Consider the following 21,598-nt stretch of genomic DNA (forward strand, 5'->3'; position numbering starts at 1 on the left):
GGCGTGTGGCCTGCCGGGAGATGTAGTCCGTAGTGCAGCCCCGCGCCTGCGCCCTGGGCAGTTGCCGGTGAGCTTGGGAGAACCGTGGGCGCTGAGGCGGTGAGTCCCCGAGCGGCCAGAGGGCGTGGCCGTTCCCTGGGGCGCGGGCGCGGGTAGCGGGGCTCCTTTCCGTGGCCGGGGCCATGCCAACTGGGTGATTCCAGCTGTGCCTCGGGCGGCGGGCGCCGGAAGGAGTGGTGGGCGGTGGGCCCCTATCCGGCCAGGGTCCCCGCCGCCACTCCCTGCGACCCGACCGGGCCTTCCCGGGAGTCCTCCTGGGCTGGGAGCTCCTCTCCAGGCGTCGGGACCTCGTCGCCCAAGAGCGAACAGGGGCCGCGCCCCAGACACTAGCATCCGAATTTGAATCAGCTTTTACACTTTTTAGGGACGTGTCACTCTTGCCGTTCCTCAAGTGCTCTCTTTACACACATCGCTTTTCTTATAGGCCCCATGAGGGTGGATTCTCTACGAGAAGGTTTGGAGAGAAATCACAGGTCCAACAGTGAAATGAACGTTTCTCTGGGAAGGGTCCATCAAAGGAAACCCGAAGGGTCAATTCCCTGGTAGACGTGGTGGAAGGTTTTGGGTCAGTCAGGGAAGGGCTGGCCAGCTGTGAGGCTGGAGCAGATTAACGGGTGGGTCCAGAGCCAAAAACAGCACAGTTCCTGGATGCCCTCCAGCAACGGTTAGGTGCCTAGACTCTGGGAAATAGAGGCCCCCTAGGAATGACTCCTGACAAGCAATAAACTTTAATTGAGTGCTTCCTCTGTGCCGGGCATGCTGCTATTCTCTTCCCATGCAATTGGATCCACGCAGAACATTTTATAAAGTAGATGCTGTGATTATCTTCTGTTACAAAAGAAGCACTGGGTGTCAGGGTCACACAGCTAGCAGGTTATCATACCTAAACCGATCTGCTAAAGTCGGGCTACCATCATGGTAAAGGGGGATACAAGGACAGAGTGCTGATTTAGGTTGACTGGGTAGGAAGAGAGTCATGAGTACTTTTTTCCCTTGAATCCCCTCCAGAGAAGAGGACAACTACAGCAGCTGTCTCAGCACATGCAGAGAGAGAGGACCCAAGGCACATGGGCAGATACAGGTCTTGAGACCTGTAGAAACATGTATGTGACTGTCTCTGTGACCTCAAAGACTATACCAAGAACATTTTGATGTTTTTAGACCTTTGGATTGCTGGAGAATATAGATTTTGACGTAATCACCATTTCCCTCTGGCATTTACCATGTGACCTGAGACAAGTTGTTCAATCCCCCTAATCCTCAAACCTCAATTCCCTCATCTGTATCCAGGGGATAATACTAGTACCGAGCTCCTAACCTTGGGTGAGGGTTAATTGACAAGTATATGTAGAATGCTTAGAACAGTACCTGGCACATAGCATGAACTCAATAAATATCCGTTGTTATGAATGCATAGCAAATTCCTAATGGCCTCCCTATTGCAGTATATTTTTCACATAGGAGATCCTCTTGGAATGCTATGGTGGAGGGGAGTGGGGAAGGAATGGCATGGGGTTACTGGGGGAATTACGCAGACTCGGTGAGGACAAGAATGAGAGATGGACAATTTGCTGCCTTTGCAAACCATGGCTCTACCTAAGTTCACTTTGGTCGAAGGCCATTAGGAGGTACTTAAAGCTAGATGGACTTTCAGAGTTTTTTGGAAGTATTGTTAGTATTCCTTCGCCATTTCTTTTGAGATCTACATATATTCAGAAACACATGACAATTGGAATTAAACTGGGAATGGGTTAAATGCCAAGAGATCTATAAGGGTTCATTTATTAATAAATTCAGGGTCCTTAGCCTGGGACCATGGAATTCTAAGGCAGAACTGTCCAATAGACCTTTTTGCAGTGAAGTCTATTAAGCATTTGAAATTTAGCTAATATTACTGAGAAACTAAATTTTTGACTAAACTTAAAGTGTCACATGGGGCTGTTGGCTACCATATTGGACAGCAAGCACAATTCTAGAGGCTTTGAGATTTTATAAACTTTTGAAACTAGATGCAGAAAAGGATGTGTATGTGTATTTTTCTAGGAAGTGAGTCTGAAGCTTTCATCAGATTCTCAAAACCAAGAGAAAAATAATGAACTACTTTAGGTCTTTGGTAAAAAAGAAGTTAACAGGTTCTTTGGTAAAAAAGAAGTTAACGGAGGTTCTTTGGTAAAAAAGAAGTTAACAGGTTCTTTGGTAAAAAAGAAGTTAACGGAGGTTCTTTGGTAAAAAAGAAGTTAACAGGTTCTTTGGTAAAAAAGAAGTTAACGGAGGTTCTTTGGTAAAAAAGAAGTTAACGGAGGTAAGTAAGCCCTCTTGTGACCACTCCTGTTTCTCCTTTCTCATTTTTTTTCTGTCCTTAGCTGTAGGTGGCTCCCTCCCACCCCAACGATTTCAGAGAGAAACAAGTCGGAATCTGAGAAGTGAGGCTCCAGATAAACTGTAAACTGCTGGAAGGGGGCGATGGCTGTGGCCCTGGGTTGTGCAATCCAGGCATCCTTGAATCAAGGCTCTGTGTTTCAAGAGTATGATACTGACTGTGAAGTTTTCCGTCAGCGCTTCAGGCAGTTCCAGTACAGAGAAGCAGCTGGGCCTCATGAAGCATTTAACAAACTCTGGGAGCTTTGCTGTCAATGGCTGAAGCCGAAGATGCGCTCTAAGGAACAAATCCTGGAGCTGCTAGTGTTGGAGCAATTCCTAACTATCCTGCCCACAGAGATAGAGACCTGGGTGAGGGAGCACTGCCCAGAGAATAGAGAAAGAGTTGTGTCACTGATAGAAGACTTACAGAGAGAACTTGAGATACCAGAGCAGCAGGTAAGAAAAGAATGTGGGATCTTCGTGATTGGTCCAAAGGAAGTAGCTGAGGCAGCTGGGACTAGACCACACATTTGTCTCTATGTCATTCCCCAGCCTCAAGATTTCTCCAGAGTCCTTTTCCTTTTTCTCTTCTGCTGAACTCAGCAAATGAGTCAGTGCTTTTAACTCTATCAGACTCAATTCCCTTTCTATAACAAATAGTTTATAATGTCCACTTTACTATGCACAAATGAAATTGATAGACAACATAATCTACCCACATACATCAACCCAAAGCGTCAGTACATTGCTCCATGGCCTGAAGGCCAATTCTAGCCATACCCTGTTTATCTGTATACTCTATATGTAATGGTTTTTTATCTTGTTGAAAGGTCATTGAAAAAAAGAGGAAGAAGGAGAACTGACAGTGAATGTGCCCCACAGTGCCTAAAATATTTACTATTTGGCTCTTTATAAAGTTTGCCAACCCTGAGTCAAGTCTAGAAGGAATATAAAGGAAAAGAAACATAGTTTGTTATAAATTGATAGGGATTTGTACATATACATGCTTGGGCCTGACCAAATGTCATGAAGTTGTCAGATGTTTGCATCTATGCTTAGAATCATTGTGAATGGGACAGCCAGAAATTCAGACTGATAAAGCTCAAGTACTACGAACAGTGTTGCTCCTTGTCATGTGATTTTCCAAAATGGCATACGACTCTTGGTAAATCTGAACAATAAGCAGTGTAGTCTTTGCTTTTCACATTAGTGCATTCCTAGAAAATTTCATTTGTGCTGAAACTATGCAAAACAAAACAAACAGTTGTACTTATTTGACCAACAAGGTGGGGTTCTTGACAGGTTCTTTTTACTCACATGAATGTTTGAGTAGGACATTCCACACTTAGTAGGGACCTGGAACAGTTCTGCATTGTAAATTATGTTCCATTAAATTCTGATAGCCACCACCTGTCAGCATATCCAAAACTCCCCATGGGGACGGTGGCACTGTCTGCCATTCAGAATGACTGTGTAAAGCCTCTTTTCAGAAGTGCCGTGACTGAGAGAGGGCAGTATCTTTGGGAAAAGGGAGCAGGAGCTTCCAGATGGGCATCAGGGATACTCCAGTCTTGTCTATGGGGGTTCTCTGCAGGAACTGTTAGCTTCAGGGCTCCTGAACAGGAGTCTTCTGAAGTTTTCTGTCTCCCTAGGGTACTTGGGTTGGTGGTTGCCCTTTCTTTCTCTGTCTCCTTGGTTTTGTTTACTATATAAGATTTTATCTTCATGTGGTCTAGACATTTGCTGCTGAATACAGTCACTACTAGTCATGTACAGCTCTTGAGCCCTTGAAATATGGCCAATGCCAATTGAGATCTGCTGTAAGTATGAAATACACACCACATGCAGAAGACTTGGTATGAAAAAAGTAGGTGAAATATCTCACTAATAATTGTTCATATTGATTACATGTTGAAATCCTGATTGTTTGCATTGGATTAAGTAACACGTACTATTAAGATTGGCCTTACTTTTTAAAAAATTTATTCATATGGCCACTAGAAAATTTAAAATTACATGCATGATTCTCATACAATTCTACTGGGCACTGTTGGTCTAGACTTGAGAGTGATGGTTCTGGCATTTCCCCCAGGTTGATATGCATGACATGCTCTTGGAAGAACTGGCACCAGTGGGAACGGCACACATACCACCAACCATGCACCTAGAGTCACCTGCACTCCAGGTAATGGGACCTGCCCAGGAGGCCCCAGTAGCAGAGGCATGGATCCCACAGGCAGGGCCACCGGAGCTGAACTATGGTGCTACTGGAGAATGTCAGACCTTTCTGGACCCTGGTAAGGCAAGGGTTTCTCTCCTTTCTTTTGTTTCTGTTTTGAGAGTTCAGGAACTCTCAAGGGTTAGGGTTGGGTTAGAAACACCAATTACCCAATGGAAATTGACCACTCAGATAAAGAAGAGGAAAAAGTCTCTCTGGGAATAGTAGGGAACAAAGCACTTTGGATAGAACCCTGGGATTAGGAACCCTTTAAGCTAATGACCCTGATAAGGAGTCTTTTGATCAAGAATATTACACAGGAAAACTATGGGAGTTTGGATTCTGGATAAGGACTCATTTCTCAGCCCAATTTTAATCAACAGGAACTGTGATGTTGTGGGCCCCAAGGGCCTCGGTTGCTTTTATGGCATCAGAGCCTTATTCAAACTTAATACTTTAGTAATATAGTCTCTTTAGATCCTGTAAGATCAACCGCTTACTGCAGTCTAAAGGAAATATCTACCTCATTAAATCAAAACCTATTACAGTGTTTTTCAAACTGTAGTAAGCAGACCATTTGCAGCATGAACACCAGGGGTGCATGTTTAGCAAGCTCTGCAGGTGAGTGCTACACACACTAAAGTTTGAGAATCACTGGCCCAGACACCACAGGGGTTAGTTCTAGAAGGAGAAAGTCCAAGTGGAGAAAGGCAGCAAGAGCACATAGTCCAGTTGCTCCTATATTTTATTCCCCTTTGGGGTTTTCTATTTTTTTTTTTCTGAGACGGGAGTCCTGCTCTGTCGCCCAGGCTGGAGTACAGTGGCGCAATCTTGGCGCACTGTAACCTCCACCTCCCAGGTTCAAGGGATTCTCCTGCCTCAGCCTCTCGAGTAGCTGGGATCACAGGCGTGCACTACCACACATAGAGACGGGGTTTCACCATGTTGGCCAGGCAGGTCTTGAACTCCTGACCTCAGGTGATCTGCCTGCCTTGGCCTCTCAAAGTGCTGGGATTACAGGTGTGAGCCATTGCACCCGGCTTCTCCTTTGGGGTTTTCTTACCCAGTGTTCCCTGTACCTCTTCTACCCCTCGCATTAAAGCTTTGGCCCGAGTGTGGCCAGAATCCTCTCCCCTGACTCCCCCAGGCACTGTTTCAACATGTTCGCACGTTCAAGAGACTGTTAAATACTGAGACCACAGAAGACACATAAAAAATGAAAATAAGAACTGTCCAAGTTATAAAATATAAATGTCTGATCCATCCATAACTAGCTCAGTACCCAGGATTAGCAACCATGCCCCTTTCCACATCATATTAATATCATTTATTCATTTGTACACTATCTACAAGCACCTTTGAGGAGCCAGACACCATGCCAGACCCTGGGGATTCAGTAGCACACAAGGTAGAAAAGCAGCTCTGGTCATCCTGGAGATTACAGTTCAGTGGACAATTCAGATATGTCAGTAGGACTTTTTGTCCTGTATGTAACAGAAATCTGACAGTAAATGGTATGTTGGGAGGAATAGGATGCCCAGGAGCATGGAGGAGGGCCACCTAACCAGCTTTTGGCTGAGAGGGAAGTCTGGAGGAAGGAGGATCTGGGTTAAAACCTACAGGATGGATCAAAGTGAGCCTGTGGAGTGGTGTACATGGGAAGCGGAGAGGGCTGGGATCAAAAGCAACAACATGTGCAAAGTTCTGAAGGGAGAGAGAAGACCTCCTGCTGCAGTGCAAGGGACATAGAAGAACAGTGGGGCAGGAGTGGCAATAGAAGAGGCTGGAGAGAGAAGCAGTGTCCTGGGTCATGAAGAACTTGCAGCCTCATGGAGAAGTCACACTTGATTATCAGGGAAGTGGGGAACCATTTTGAGGTTCTCCAGTACCAGAGTGACATACACAAATTTGCATTTTAGGAGATTATTCTGGCTATAGTAGGAATGGATACATACTGCTGAAAGCAGGGACCCCATTTGGGAGGTTGTTGCCATCATTCAGGTGAGAAGATGTTGTTGTACAGCAAGGGCATGTTGGTGATGATGGAGTGAAAATGTAATTCAAAGGATACTTAGAAGGTGTGAAATATAGAGCTTGGTGATTGACTGGGTGTCAGGGTGATGGAGAAGAAGGGAGTAAGGATGGAATCCAGGTTTCTGGCCATTGAACTGGGTAGATAGTAATATTATTCACTGACATGACAAACAAAAGAGGAAGATCAGATTCGGTGGGTCAAGTTGAGTTTAGATTTGAATGTACAGAGTTTGAGGTGCTTATGGGTCTCCAGCATATTTTTAAATAAAAGTGACAAAAGAGGAAAACTTTACAAGTATACATATTGTGGTCAAAGCAGAACTATATAATATTGCCATTTATGTTCCAAGCTTTACCTCATCTACATTTCATAGTCTGTTGAATAATTCTAAAAAAAAAAAAAGGAAAAAAAAAGACCAGGTTTATGTGTATATGCCTGGAACAAGTAGTAAAACTTAGCTAGTAATATTTTGAAGTATAACTCTTTCTGCATTTGCATTCTGATTCTCCATGTTAATTCGCTCCTTTTGTCAACACTGCAGGTACAAATACCACATAGTAGCAATATTTATCTGGTGTTAATATTTTGCTCTCTAAAGCACATGGAAATCTAGTATATTTAACAAAGGATAGATAGAATTAATTAATTTAACAGATAAAAATTACAAATTTGGAGGACAGGAAATTATCCTTTTCTTATCACCGTTTAAAGTGATATATTATGCTTTGAAAAATGTTGCAAGGCTTATTCTATTATTTAAAGGTTACTTAAACTTTTACTTTAAACAAAAGTATATTTGATGTATTACATGAAATACATTCTATTGTAGACTGAATGGAAAGCACAAGATGCCAGCTGAGTGGAGAAGAAATTCAAAAGTAATGGAAGTCAATTGATTTTATATTAATGTTTGGAACCTATTTCCTATCAGCAAAAAATTAGGTTGTTGAGTATATATGAATTGTGCATATATATTTTTTCGTGTAATATAACTGAAAACACATATACACATTCATTGCAAAATAAAAGAGAACTTAAGTGAACAATATAAAGTGACCTAAGGAAGACATAAACTTTAAAACAAAATCCCTTATTTGAATTCATGCTGGACACTTTGATGCCAGAGATAGGCAATAATATTAGAATGTATGCAATCAGAAAGAAAAGAGGCAAGGAGACGCTAGTCCTAAAATCATAAAATATATCATGCTTATCTTTGAAAATATGGAGTTCAAAATTCGTACACCAAAACTGGATTGCATTTTGAGTTGTCAAAGCCTTGGGTTTTTCATTTCAATTGATGAGGTTTCATTTGGAATGTATGTGAAATGTAAAAGATCACATCTTTTTGGTGATAAAGAATATGAGAGATGAAAATTTAAAGTAAAATACAGGACAAACAAATGCTGTCTAGAAAGCATCAGAAGATTCTTATAAATTAAACTTCTTCAGATTATTCTACTATACCAAAAAATTTACCATAAGCTAATATCTAACCCCCAACTATAGTAATGACATTTCTTGGTGTAGTGAAGCTCTTACTAGACAGTCTTTGCTAATGGGGCTTAATGAAGACATTTCCTGAGTTTAGGATGAGGGGAACATTCAATGAAGCACCTTCTTTGTTAATCTCCAATTGCTTTTCCCTCTTTGCATTGGATAGCTATTGAAGGGCAATTAATTATCCCCGAAACTTAGCAGCTTAAAGGAAAAAGTATCATGTTTTTGAGATTTATCTCAGAACATGATAAAATTAAAATTTATCATGTTACTCTTTTTGAGAGGAATTCAGGAGTGATCTACTAGATGTTTATGGCTCAGAGTCTCTCTTGTAGTTGTTGTGAAGATGTCAGCAGGGACTGGCAGGATGCCTCAATTCCTTGCCAAAGGAATTTCTCCATAGGTTACCTAAGTATCTTTATGATGGGGCAGCAGGCTTCCCCCAGGGCAAAGGATCCAAGAGAAAGCAAGAAGGATGACACAATGTCTTTGATAACCTACCTATATACCATACTTATACCATATTCTGTTCATTAGAAGAGTCACTAAGTCCAACCCACACTTAAGTGAAGGAAAAGGAAATTCCACCTCTTGAAGGAAAGAATACCGAAGAATTTGGGAGCATATTTTGAATCAGCCATGCCTGGACTTAATAGCCTTTTACTTAAAAAAAAAATCAAAAATAATTTCCTTTTTTTTCTTAAGTTAATTTTTCCTAAGTAAAATTTCTTCACTTAATTTGGTCAAATATAATATACCTATGATGGATCTCTTAGCTATAGCCAGAGGATTAGTTTAACATCCTGGGCAATATATTATTGTCATTGGAAAACTAATATTCTAGACTATGGTCTCAAAACCAGGAGACGTGATTAAATTTAAGGTAACAGGCTTTGGTTTCTATCTGTATGGCCCTCCTTTTTTCCTTTTATTTTTAATTGACATGTAATAATTGTACCTATTTATGGGATACAGAGTGATATTTTGATATGTGTGTACAATGTGTAATGATCAAATGAGGGTAATTAGCATATCTATCACCTTAAACATTTATCATTTCTTTGTGTTTCTCATTCCTGTGGGAGATAAAAAAGAAAATGAGCTCATAGAAGTAGAGTGTAGGGCCCTTCTCTTTTTACTGACCAGCAGTTAATGTTTCTTCTATTACTGTAAAACCACTCATCCAATAATAGTAGCTTTACAGATAGCTTACATTGAGGGTAAAGAGAAGAGCCCCCTGACAGAAGTAGGCATTAAGGCCTGCTTTTTTATTGCCACTCAGCATTGACCCAGAAGCCATGGAGCCAAACTAGAAAACATTTGGAGAATACTTATATATGTGGGTATTAATATGATAAATTTCTAGAATTGGAATTGATTGATTAATGGGCATTTAAAACTTTAATAGATATTGCCAAATTGCCTTCTGAAATTATTGTACCAATTTATCCTCCCACCACAATATATAGGAATGCCAAATTCTGCTCATCTTCACTTATCTTTGCTATGTAAGAGCCATAACTGTTCTCGCTATGTTGGCCAACAGAGTAGGGCAAATATCTGTGGAAACCCTTTCAGTAAGCATCAGTTTTATTCAGCATTCGTGGTGGTATTTTATTCAATATGTAAGAGTAGAGGATGGGAACTGATACCTAAAGGTGAGACATGGTCAAAAGTTAATGGGAATTGGTTTTAGCTGACATGGACTGTGAAAATAAGGTTGAGAAATGCAAATAAATTGGTGACAGTGTCCAGAAGTATCTGAATATTACTCAGGACCACAGGGTTGGAGTGGGCTGTGCTACACATATAAGAAGTGCATTAGGTTGACATCCATGAAGAAGCTCAAGTATGAGCACCGTGTTCTCACATCCAAGGTGTGGAGACTGTCCTGATGCACCCAATTTGGGGTCAAGCTTTTTGAAAGCTGGCACCAGGAGTATGATGCTGGGGACAAGGAACCAAAGCAAAAGTACTCAAACCTCTGTAATTTGGTGCTGTGCAGAAAGTAGCAGCTAGACTTGAGGGCCAATATGGGAAGCCCATGAGACACAGCTGCCTGGTAGTAACACTTCTGACCTTAGATCTCATGGGTACCAGATTCTGCTTCCAGGGCTACTTTTAGTCCTTCAACTAGGTCATAGAGCTTCTTTTACCCAAGGAGCAGGTGTCTGGGCCTGGTTTTGAAGTGATATTTGATTAAATCTATAGTCTTAAGAGTTTCAAGTTTGTGCTCTGTAAGATGAGAATAACCATATGAACAATTCCTGTCATTCCCAAAACTGTTTTTCTGGCTTTCATATTGAGATCTCCTGGGCCTCCAAGCTTCTACCACCCTAAGCCTTTGCTACTTGCTGCTCTCCTCAGTTTCAATTCCTTCTCACTTTTGCTTGATGGCAGCTTTCTTTAATCTATGAACTCCAGTTTATTTTTTTCCACTAACTTTTAAAAATTTTTTGTTTTTAATTTTTGTGGGTACATAGTAGGTGTATATATTTATGAGGTATATGAAATATTTTAATACATTGCATGCATTGCATAATAATCACATCATGGTAAATGGGGTATACATCTCCTCAAATATTTATCCTTTGTGTTACAAACAATCCAATTCTACTCTTAGTTATTTTTTAAATGTATAATTTCTGTTTTTTTGGGGGGGGCCTCTTCCACCACATCATTCAGTTATCCCACTCCTGGGTTTAAATCCAAGCTTTGTTAACAAAATAGTGAGTTTATAAAACATTTTATTGGAAGTGTATTTTATATTTCTTAATCTAAAATCTATTGTTTTTTTCCCTGTGAAAATATGTTTTACACTACTTCCTAGGATTTGATATAATGTACTGAAATCTAAATTTTACTTCAGATTAATGTTAGCCAAACTAATTTGTTAATATCATTTAATGATGTCAATATTTAAATGTTTTTTTACATTTACATCTTTTTAAAATAGCGTTATTGAAATATAATTCACATACCATACATTGTCACCCCTTTGAAGTGTACAGTTTAATGTTTTTTGGTATATTCACAATATGTACAACTGTCACCACCCTGTACCCTTTAGCTATCACTTTTTGGCCCCCATCTCTCCCACTCCAAAGCAACCACTAATTTACTTTTTGTCTCTCTAGATTTGCCTATTCTGGATATTTCATATAAATGGAATCATACAATATGTGGTCTTTTATGACTAGCTTCTTTCACTTAGCATATTTTCAAGGATCAACTATGTTGTAACATGTATCAGTACTTTATTCCTATTTATGGTTGAATAGTCCATTGTGACATTATACCACATTTTGTTTATTCATTCAACAGCTGATGAACATTTAGATTGTTTCTATATTTTGGCTATTATGAATGATGCTGCTATAAAAATTTCAGTATGACATTTTGTATTTATATATGTTTTCATTTTTCTTGGGTATATACCTAGGAGCACAATTGCTAGGTCATATGGTAACTCTATGTTTAAACTTCTCAGGAACTTCTAGACTGTTTTACAAACTGGCTGCACTCTTTTACATTCCCACCAGCAGTGTACAAACACTCTTATTTCTTCACATCCTAGGCGACATTTATTATTATTATTTGACATTTTTATTCTAGCCATCCTATAGGTATGAAATAGTGACTCATTGTGGTTTTGATTTGCATTTCTTTCTTTGAAGAGTAACAATGCTGAACATGCTTTCATGTGCTTATTGGTCATTTGTATATTTTCATAGACCTATTTAGTTCCCTTGCCCATTTTTAATTGAATTATTTGTCTTTTTATTATTGAATTGTATGTGTTCTTCATACAGGTGACCCTTGAGCGATGTGGAGGTTAAGGGTGCTGACCTATTGTGCAGTTGGAAATCCATATACATAACTTTTGTTTCTCCCAAATTTAACTACTAATAGCCTACTGTTGACTGGAAGCCTTACTGATAACATCAATGGTCAATGAACACGTATTTCATATGTTATATTTGTTATATATTGTATTCTTACAATAAGTAAGCTAGAGAAAAGAAAATGTTATTAAGAAAATCATAAGGCAGAGAATATATTTATTATTCATTAAGTGGAAGTGGATCATTATAAAGGTCTTTATAGCAACACAAATGAACTAAGACAGTGTGGTACTTCCATAAGAATAGACATGTAGATCAACAGAATAGAGGAGAGTTTAGTCTTGCTGTCTCAGGGGTGGCAGAGGTGGAAGAAAATCTGCCTGTAAGTGTATTTGTGTAGTTCAAACCCATGTTGTTCAATGGTCAACTGTGTATTCTAGATAAAAGTCCCTTATTAGACATATGATTTGCTGGTATTTTCTCCCATTCTGTAGGCCATCTTTTCACTTTCTTGATAGTGTCCTTTGTAGCCCAAAATACTTTTTTAATTTTGATGAAGTCAAATGTAATTGTTTTTTCTTTTGTTGTTTGTGCTTTTGATGTCTTATCTAAGAAATCATTGCCTAATCCAAGGTCACAAAAATTTTCTCCTGTGTTTTCATCTAACAGTTTTATAATTTTAGCTCTTACATCTAAGACTTTGATCTATTTTTCATTAATTTTTAATAGGGTGGGAGGTAGAGGTCCAAATAATATTTTTTTCCCCTGGAGACATCCAGGTGTCTCAGCGTGATTTGTTGAAAAGGCTATTCTTTTTATATTGAATATCCTTGAAACCCTTGTCAAAATCAGTTGACCACAGGACAAGTATATGGATTTACTGCTGGATTCTCATTTCTATTCTGTTTAGTTCGTTTATAGTATTTTCTATGTCTTGTATTATTGATCTTCTGCCTAGATTTTCTATCTGTTAGTGCAAGGAGTCATTGAAGTGTCCAACTACTATTGTTGAATTATCTGGTTCTTGTACTATTTCTGTCGGGTTTTGTTTTATGTATTTTAGTACTCAGAAATTAAGTGCATACATGATTATAATTGTTATATTTTCCTGATGGATTGATATTTTTATCATTATAAAATGATCCTGTATATCTTAGTAATGGGTTTTTTTGTTTGTTTTAATGCCTATTTTGACTGGCTGTCTTGTGGTTGCTACTTGTATGATATATCTTTTTCCATCCCTTTACATTCAATCTGTTTGTATCTTTGAATCTAAAGTATACCTCTTATAAACAGTATATAGTTGGATCTTTTCAATCCAGTCAGACCTTCTCTGCTTTCTGATTAAGTCATTTAATGTATTTGCATTTAATTTCATTTGTGATATGGTTGGATTTATATCTGCCATTTTGCTTTCTGTTTTCTATATGCCTCAAGTCTTTTTTGTTCCTCTATCCCTCTTTTACTGCTTTCTTTTTCATTAAGTAAGTATTTCTCATGTAATATTTTACTTACTTTAATAATTTTACTACTTTTATTTCTTTAGTGGTTGCTCTAGGATTTACCATGTACATCTTATCATTGGTTTCAAAGTTATACTAACTTAATGCCAGTGAGATATAGAAATGTTTCTCCTATGTGGCTCTGTTCTCTTTTCCCCCTTTTTGTGATATTACTATCATACATGTTACATCAAAAATGTTTTAAAGCCAAGAATACATTGTTATAATTATTGCTTTATATAATTTTAAGACTCTTAAGAAGCTGAAAGAAGAAAGGAAAATACATATATATTATAACTTTTGTTATATTAACATTGTTTATCATTTCTGGTTTTCTTCATTTGTTCCTGTGGATTTGAATTACCAACTGGAGTCATTTCTTCAGTCCCATACACTTTGCTCTTACCCACCTCATTTCTGCTGTTATTAGGAAATATATTACATTTCTATATGTCGTATGCCCAACAATACACTATATACATATTTTTACACAGTTGCCTTTTACATCTTTTAACAAAAGAAAGAAGCAATACTGTCTTTTCTCATTACGTAATTATTTTTACTTGTGCTGCTTTGTCATGTGGATTCAAATTACCATTCATTTAGATTATAAGTCAGTATTTTGTACCTAAGCCTTTGCTATTCTCTCCTATTCCAAGTTTCAATTGAAACTCCATCTTTTACTTCACAGCAGCTTTCTTTTGATCTATTGCCTTGAATTTTATTTGACCTGTTTCATATTACCCTGTAATTTCATCTTAGCTTTGAAATCCAAATGAAAACAAAATAGTGAATTTAAACAGCACTTTTATTTGAAATTCAGCTTTAGTTTCTTAATCTTGAAAAGGAAATTTTTTTTTCATGAAAAACTAAAACAAGGTATTTTAGCCCACTTCCTCTGCCTCGAATATAATGTTCTGGAATTTAAATTTTCCTTCAGATTAACATTAGTCAAACTAAATTCCTAATGTCATTTTAATAATACTAATATTTAAACATCAGCCTACATTTAGATATCAAATTAGTAATTTACAGCCCACATTTCATTGAAGACCAGTAAACTTGATCAGAGATAAAGGAGGAGAATAAGGGGCTCAGAAAAGAGGATGTAAGCAATACCAGCTGTCAGTGAGGAGAGGGGTGGTCAGACAAGGCAAGCGTGAGTGGTTAGAAACTTCACCTAGTTATCCTTAGATTGACACTTTGAAATACTATTTTGTAGTCATTTTGGCTAATAGTCATTTTCACCTGTAAAAGTTATTTGGGCTAATTTTAAGAGAATCCACTTTTAGACTTCAGCAGAAACCAACATAAATACTGCTTTTGCTAGGTTCAACCCAGTTCAGTTTTCATTTAAATTCAAAAGACTCCACTGAAATTTTTCCAGTAAACACTTTACTACTTTCACCTCTCTTTCTTCATTTGGCACTCAATAGCAGTGTTTCCCAGTATTAATATGGCAAAACTTTATGAAATTTACTTTATATTTTAGTTCTAACCTAAACAAATCTAGTATCAAAATAGATGCTGAAATGAGTTAGTGCATTGATTTCAGCACAGAATTTATTCACTCACCTTCCATAGATTAGAGAGTAGCTTTGAATTGAACACCACCTCATTTTCATTTTGCTCTTATCTTTTAAAGAAAAGACTGTTGTAAGAGACTCAGGTGAAGTAATAGTAATGGAGAAGGAAATAGCTACTAAGAGGCTATGTGTCCAAGAAGTCAGCCTAAATTTTGGAAAAACCTTTGATGAGCCAAACTGTAATGCTTCCCATCTTTCTTCTGGCCAGGATATCCATTACCAAAACTTGACATGAACTTCTCATTGGAGAATAGAGAAGAGCCATGGGTGAAGGAATTACAGGATTCTAAAGAAATGAAACAATTACTTGATTCCAAGATAGGTAAGTAATTGTTCTTTGATATACTAGTGGGGAAAAAAAAGAAAAATTTAACCTAAATAAAGATAAAGAGTTTGGAATTCTATTTAGGAATTTCTATGTTCCTACCACTGGTTTAACATAACTGTTCATTTTCCTTCACTTTCTTTTCTCCGTGGAACACAATATCATCTGCAGTTTCTATTTCTTCTCTCAGGTTTTGAGATCGGGATAGAAAATGAAGAAGATACTTCAAAACAGAAAAAAATGGAGACTATGTATCCATTTATTGTAACTTTAGAGGGGAATGCTCTCCAGGGTCCCATTTTGCAAAAAGACTATGTACAGTTAGAAAATCAATGGGAAACCCCCCCAGAGGATTTACAGACAGATTTAGCAAAACTGGTAGATCAGCAGAACCCCACTCTGGGAGAGACACCTGAGAACTCCAACTTGGAAGAACCTCTCAACCCTAAACCCCATAAGAAAAAGAGTACAGGAGAGAAACCTCACCGATGTCCTCAGTGTGGAAAATGTTTTGCTCGGAAGTCACAACTTACTGGGCATCAGAGAATTCATTCAGGAGAAGAACCTCACAAATGCCCTGAATGTGGGAAAAGATTCCTTCGTAGTTCAGACCTTTATAGACACCAACGACTTCACACAGGGGAGAGACCCTATGAATGCACTGTATGTAAAAAGCGATTCACTCGGCGGTCACATCTTATAGGGCACCAGAGAACCCATTCTGAAGAAGAAACATATAAATGTCTTGAGTGTGGGAAAAGTTTTTGTCATGGATCAAGTCTTAAAAGACATCTGAAAACTCACACAGGTGAAAAACCTCATAGATGTCATAATTGTGGGAAAAGTTTTAGTCGACTGACAGCTCTTACTTTGCACCAGAGAACGCATACTGAAGAGAGACCTTTTAAATGTAATTATTGTGGGAAAAGTTTTAGACAGAGACCAAGCCTCGTTATTCATTTAAGAATCCACACAGGGGAGAAGCCATACAAGTGTACTCATTGTTCTAAAAGCTTCAGACAGAGAGCCGGCCTTATTATGCACCAGGTCACTCACTTTAGAGGACTTATTTAAGAATTGCTAAGGGAAACAGGTCTTACACAAATTGACACTAACTCAAAAAAATCTTAACCTGCAGCAGGCTGTTTGTCTTGGAAGCTTTTGTTTGAGCTTATAAGAACATAGACAGCTTTTTTTTTCTTTTTTTTTTTTTTTACTAGTTTTAAAACCCATCTTCCAAGGTATATGAATTCTAGAGTATTTATCTACTCCTGTGATTTTCTTAGATTTGATTTCTTCTGTCTGCACAACTCTTCTTTTTTTAATTACAATGAAAAATTTTGTATTCCAAGGCAACTGTATCATAGGTGTAAACATAAAGCATATAAATTATGACAATCCTTTTAGAGGTAGGGTCAATATAGTGGATAAAACTGTCTATCAGACGTATTGATTATAGCAGTACTATAGTTATTCTGCTGTCATTATTAAAGATGATTATATTCATTCAAAGCTTTAGATGTGTCCCATGTGGCAGGAAAGGAGACAGTGAATTTTGTCAAACAATAAAAATGTGTCAGGAACACAAGGATGAAGGGGATGTCATTTGCCTGGTAAGAACTGGGTTATTTCCACTGAAATTTTTTATGTTTAAGGAAATTAAGATTTTAACCTTTACTTTTGAATTTTGCAAAGTTTGCTAGTCTGCTTAGTCAGCAGTCTGTGGTAATGCTGCTAAAAGCAGAGTATTAATTTGGTAATTTATTTTGTTCACAGAATAAGTAAGCTCTATGTCTGGAAGAATCCATTTGGCAATTGAAATTATACAAGCAGAATCTAATTTAATTTTGATTGACTGAAGAACCAGGGTCTTTTGCTCTCCTTTGGTATTTCACTCTCCTTTGGTATTCAATCATGTGTCTTTCAGTGCTTTTTAAAATTTTACCCATTCTTTAATTCAGCATCTCCCTATGTGTGTGTCATAGAATACTTAGTTCTGCTAGATATTCTGCAAATATATTTGGGAATTACTTCCTGCTGTTCCGCCTTCTTAGATTCATAGTGCACATCAGCATATGAGAATCTCTTGAGAGGTCCTCTAGAAAGGAGAGAAAAAGCACCTCTTTTGGCTCAATGTTTTCCAAACTTATTTGACCCCAAAACCTTTTTCATATACCCAATAATAAGCTACAGAACTAATATTCTGCAAATGTCTCTTGGAACACACTGCCTTAAACAGATATTTCTATAGCTGTCAGTATAGTTATGTTGCTCCCAAGCCTAGTTATCTCCAGTTGTTTTAAGGGTGTTACGAAAAATTCTTAAAATATATATGAATTTGTGTAATACACACAGAGACACACACACATACTACTTTAAGGGGGTGAGGGTCATTAATTCAGATAATTTTTAAGTTGCCTAGTGATTCTCAATCTCTTTGAATTTTACTTACATTTACACACACACACACACACACGTATATACACATATCATTTTAAGAAGGTGAGGATCACTAATTCAGATAATGTATAAGTTGCCCAGTGATTCTCAACCTCTTTGAATTTTACTTATGATTACATACACACACACACACACACACACACACACACACACACACACACATTGCTACTTATATAAATGTTCTCATGTAATCATGGTAACAGCTCAAATTCCCAAAGCAAGGGAAGACTTCTCATGGTCAATTAAACCTGTTAAAACATGAAAATATTCATTGAGCCTAGTTCCTTGTTATAAAATACAAGAAATAAGACATTCATTTTCCCTTTATGAAGATATTCAGTCATCCTTTCCTTAAACTACAATTAGGAAAAGTATATCTCTTCTATTCCATTGAAGTTCTCGAAAGTGATATAAATACTTTGGGGGTATCTACTATGTGCCTAACTAGTCCTGTTCTAGGCTTAGTGGAAGCTAGTAAAGAAATATAATTCATGGATCAGGCTCATAAAGATTTTATAGTATTTTTAGTTAAACAAGAGTTGGGAAACAGGTGGAGAATAATGCAAGAGAGTTTGTAATTAAGTGCCAATTATACCAATTGCTAGACCCAGGATGTATCTTTAATTCTTGTCATCCAGGTCAACGTATGATGCTGCTATAAGTCTGGGGCTCAAACTGATATCCCAGTAGCAATAAATGTATAATATGGGAGGAGTCTGAATGTAGAGATGAAAAATACAGAATGTAATGGCTTCTCTTTTCTCTCTTGTGGAATTGCATTCAAACCAGAACAGTGCCTTAGAATGGATGTGTCCAACTGCTCTGTATTTATGCAATATTTGAATAAAGCGGAAATGTATGTGCTCTTCCTGCTTCACTTGCACTAATTAATTATTTGAACAACTTAGAGCTTCTTCCCTGAACAGTGGCAACAAGCATGGCAATTGACTCTGTCCTCATCCCAAGTTGGAATCGCTTTTCTCTCTGCAACCATGGCACTGTGATTATGCATCATTTTTAGCATTTAATACAGTCCATTTTTGGCTAGTAGGGTTAGTTGCAATCATAATATGAGTTGCATCCTCCCTCTCATTTATATCAAATATACTTGGCTAGATTTTTACAAGTTAGAGAATGTCTAATATTCTTTGTTACAGTGCCCTATATATAAGAATAAATATTTCTGGCATTGAATCAAGAAACACATGAAATAGTTCTTGGAAACAGGTAACATATTTAGAACATTGCATGGATAATTATACTTCTAAGCCTAATTGTACTTCTGAGCATTTCAAAAAGATAAGGGCAAAATACAGTACCTACCTCCTAGCTATTATAAAGGGGAAATTACAGTACCTACCTCAAAAGTACTATGAAGATTAAATGAAATATATTTTGCTCTGGCCCTACACACTGTAAGCTTTCAATAAATATCCCCTATATTATATTCTCATTCTTTGTAGTTTAATGATAAAAGCATTTAAAGCTATAGATTTCTTCTCTTTATGGCTTTGGACATACTTCATAGCTTTTATATGTAATGTTCTTATTGATGATTTCAAAATGGTTGTTGTTTTCATTATAATTCCTCTTTGACTTAAGAGATATACAATGTTGCCATTTTCCTCTTAATTTTTGGTTTTGCTACATTGTGATTAGAGAACAAGTTTCATTCTATTTCTGCTTTGAAAGCTCATTTAGGCTTTTTTAAAGACCTACATTTGATAAAATTTGTTAAGTATCCTAAAACCTTAGAAAATAAGGGCTCTATAGGGTGCAAATTTAGAATAGAGCCTTGGACCGCTCAATTGCTTTAATGTCTTTGGGCGTATTCTTGGTGTTTGTGAAGGGTCGGTGACATCAAGATCGAATTGCTCCCCATTCTGCCTCCCTGAACCTTTGTACTCCCCCTTCCCTTGGTAAGTTTTTTCCACCACCTTTGGTCTGTTCTGTGGATGTTATACAACAATTGTTAGTAGCTGCCTGGGCATTGAGGCCGGCAGTTAAAACAGGAAGCTAAAGGACCTAGGGGAGACCTGGACTCTTCAAACCAGGCTGAGAACGCTCTCCTTCAGGACCCCATAGTTGTTTGTCTTTCTGAAAGCAGAGAGAACCTGCACAGGGCACTTTGAGGTTTTTGCAACTGTGACCCTCCTGAATTCTCAGGGATTGTTTCATAGTGTACTGAGGATGTTGTCTAGGCTAAAATCCAGAGAAATAGGGAATAAATAGGGGAACCAGCCCCCAAGCCTCCCCATGAGGTGGAGGGAGAGAGTCATTACACTTTGTCCTCTTGCACCTGCACTCACCATAGAATCCCCAAGAGAAACAGTCTTGGGCACCTCCAGAAAACTGAGTCATCTTTATTCCTATAACCCTCTCTCATTTTTAGCCTACTGATGTGGGCTGAATATTCTCATAAATAACTGAAGCTTACCCTTAAGTCTGGGCCCAGCCCCCTGCTTCTTTAATAGTCCTCTGTAACAGATGTGAAATGGGTTGGTAAGAGAGCTCATCTCTTAGCCTCTCCTTAGCATTGATAATCAGTTTACTCAGTTCCCAATCCCTGAGACTTTAACCACTGGGATTGGAAGTGGTGGTAAATCTTTTTATCCCGGAGTGATATATAGGTTAGCCTCTATCCAGCTTTTTGTGCATTGTCAGAAAGGACTTCTCAGAGTTCTAGCAAGACCTAAGTTTACATTTCCTAAGGATTCTAAGATAGTAAAAATTACTAAAATATTGGTATATTTTAAATATTTACATTTAATGAACATCTTTATCACCTAGTACAAGAATATAAATGTATTAATTACTGAAGATAACTTCAAAACTCTAAAACTTGAGGCCTTTCCTGAAAATCATACCTTACCTGTTGGCCCTAGAAGAGATCTGTTTACCTCTACTTTGAAGTGTATTCTACAGTAATTCTTCAGCCACCTCTTCTCAACTAGGTTCCTTTCCTATGAATGCGGGAAAGTAGAGGGTGAGCAGTGAAGAACTAGAAGCCCTTCATTTTAGCCTGGAGTGGAAGGAAACACTTGTACTGCCTTATCTCCCAAGAAGTACAGTTCATCTTGGGAAGACTAGAGTCCCTTTCCCTAAGATGTTATTTACATGCTGCTGTAACACATACACACCCCACACACACATGCCAAGGGAACAGGGAAGAGAAAAAGAAGTATACTTTTTTTTTTTTGAGACGAAGTTTTGCTCTGTCGCCCAGGCTAGAGTGCAGTGGCACGATCTTGGCTCCCTGCAATCTCCACTTCCCGGGTTCAAGCAATTCTCCCTCCCTCAGCCTCCCAAGTAACTGGGATTACAGGTGCCCACCACCATGGCTGACTAATTTTTGTATTTTTAGTAGGATGGGATTTCGCCATGTTGGCCAGGCTAGTCTCGAATTCCTGGGCTCAAGTGATCTGCCTGCCTTGGCCTCCCAAAGTGCTGGGATTACAGGCATGAGCCACCGCGCCTGGCCAGAAATGTACAATTCTTAACCCCAATTCCTCCATTTACAAGCAGAGAGATTGTATAATTAACACCGAGAAGTTCTTTGTTTACCAAACAAATGACCTTGACAAAGTCTCCAAGTCTTGATTTCTTTACCTGTTGGGAGTTTTAAAGCATACCCTCAAATTATTTTCCCATCAAAAATGGAGTCTCTTGTCCCCTGCCCTTGAATCTGGGCAGGCTTGAGACTGCT

At 38.2% G+C, this 21,598-nt stretch overlaps 1 protein-coding gene across 1 annotated transcript; it reads left to right on the forward strand.

The window, feature by feature from the left end:
* Positions 1–22: 22 nt before the first annotated feature.
* ZNF449 (zinc finger protein 449) lies at positions 23–18,756 on the forward strand. Its single transcript, XM_002832149.6, has 5 exons — positions 23–99; positions 2,424–2,877; positions 4,514–4,718; positions 15,316–15,429; positions 15,623–18,756. The coding sequence occupies exons 2-5, from the start codon at positions 2,524–2,526 to the stop codon at positions 16,504–16,506; spliced, it is 1,557 nt and encodes a 518-aa protein (XP_002832195.2). The 5' UTR covers positions 23–99; positions 2,424–2,523; the 3' UTR covers positions 16,507–18,756.
* Positions 18,757–21,598: the final 2,842 nt, after the last annotated feature.

This window comes from Pongo abelii, chromosome X (assembly GCF_028885655.2).
Source record: "Pongo abelii isolate AG06213 chromosome X, NHGRI_mPonAbe1-v2.0_pri, whole genome shotgun sequence".
NCBI lineage: Eukaryota > Metazoa > Chordata > Mammalia > Primates > Hominidae > Pongo > Pongo abelii.

Excerpts from the sequence above, each read along its gene's own strand:
- ZNF449 (XM_002832149.6), top strand. The coding sequence starts at position 2,524 with ATGGCTGTGGCCCTGGGTTGTGCAATCCAGGCATCCTTGAATCAAGGC. Across the intron at positions 2,878-4,513 it reads TTGAGATACCAGAGCAGCAG|GTTGATATGCATGACATGCT; the intron begins GTAAGAAAAGAA and ends CATTTCCCCCAG. Across the intron at positions 15,430-15,622 it reads ATTACTTGATTCCAAGATAG|GTTTTGAGATCGGGATAGAA; the intron begins GTAAGTAATTGT and ends TTCTTCTCTCAG.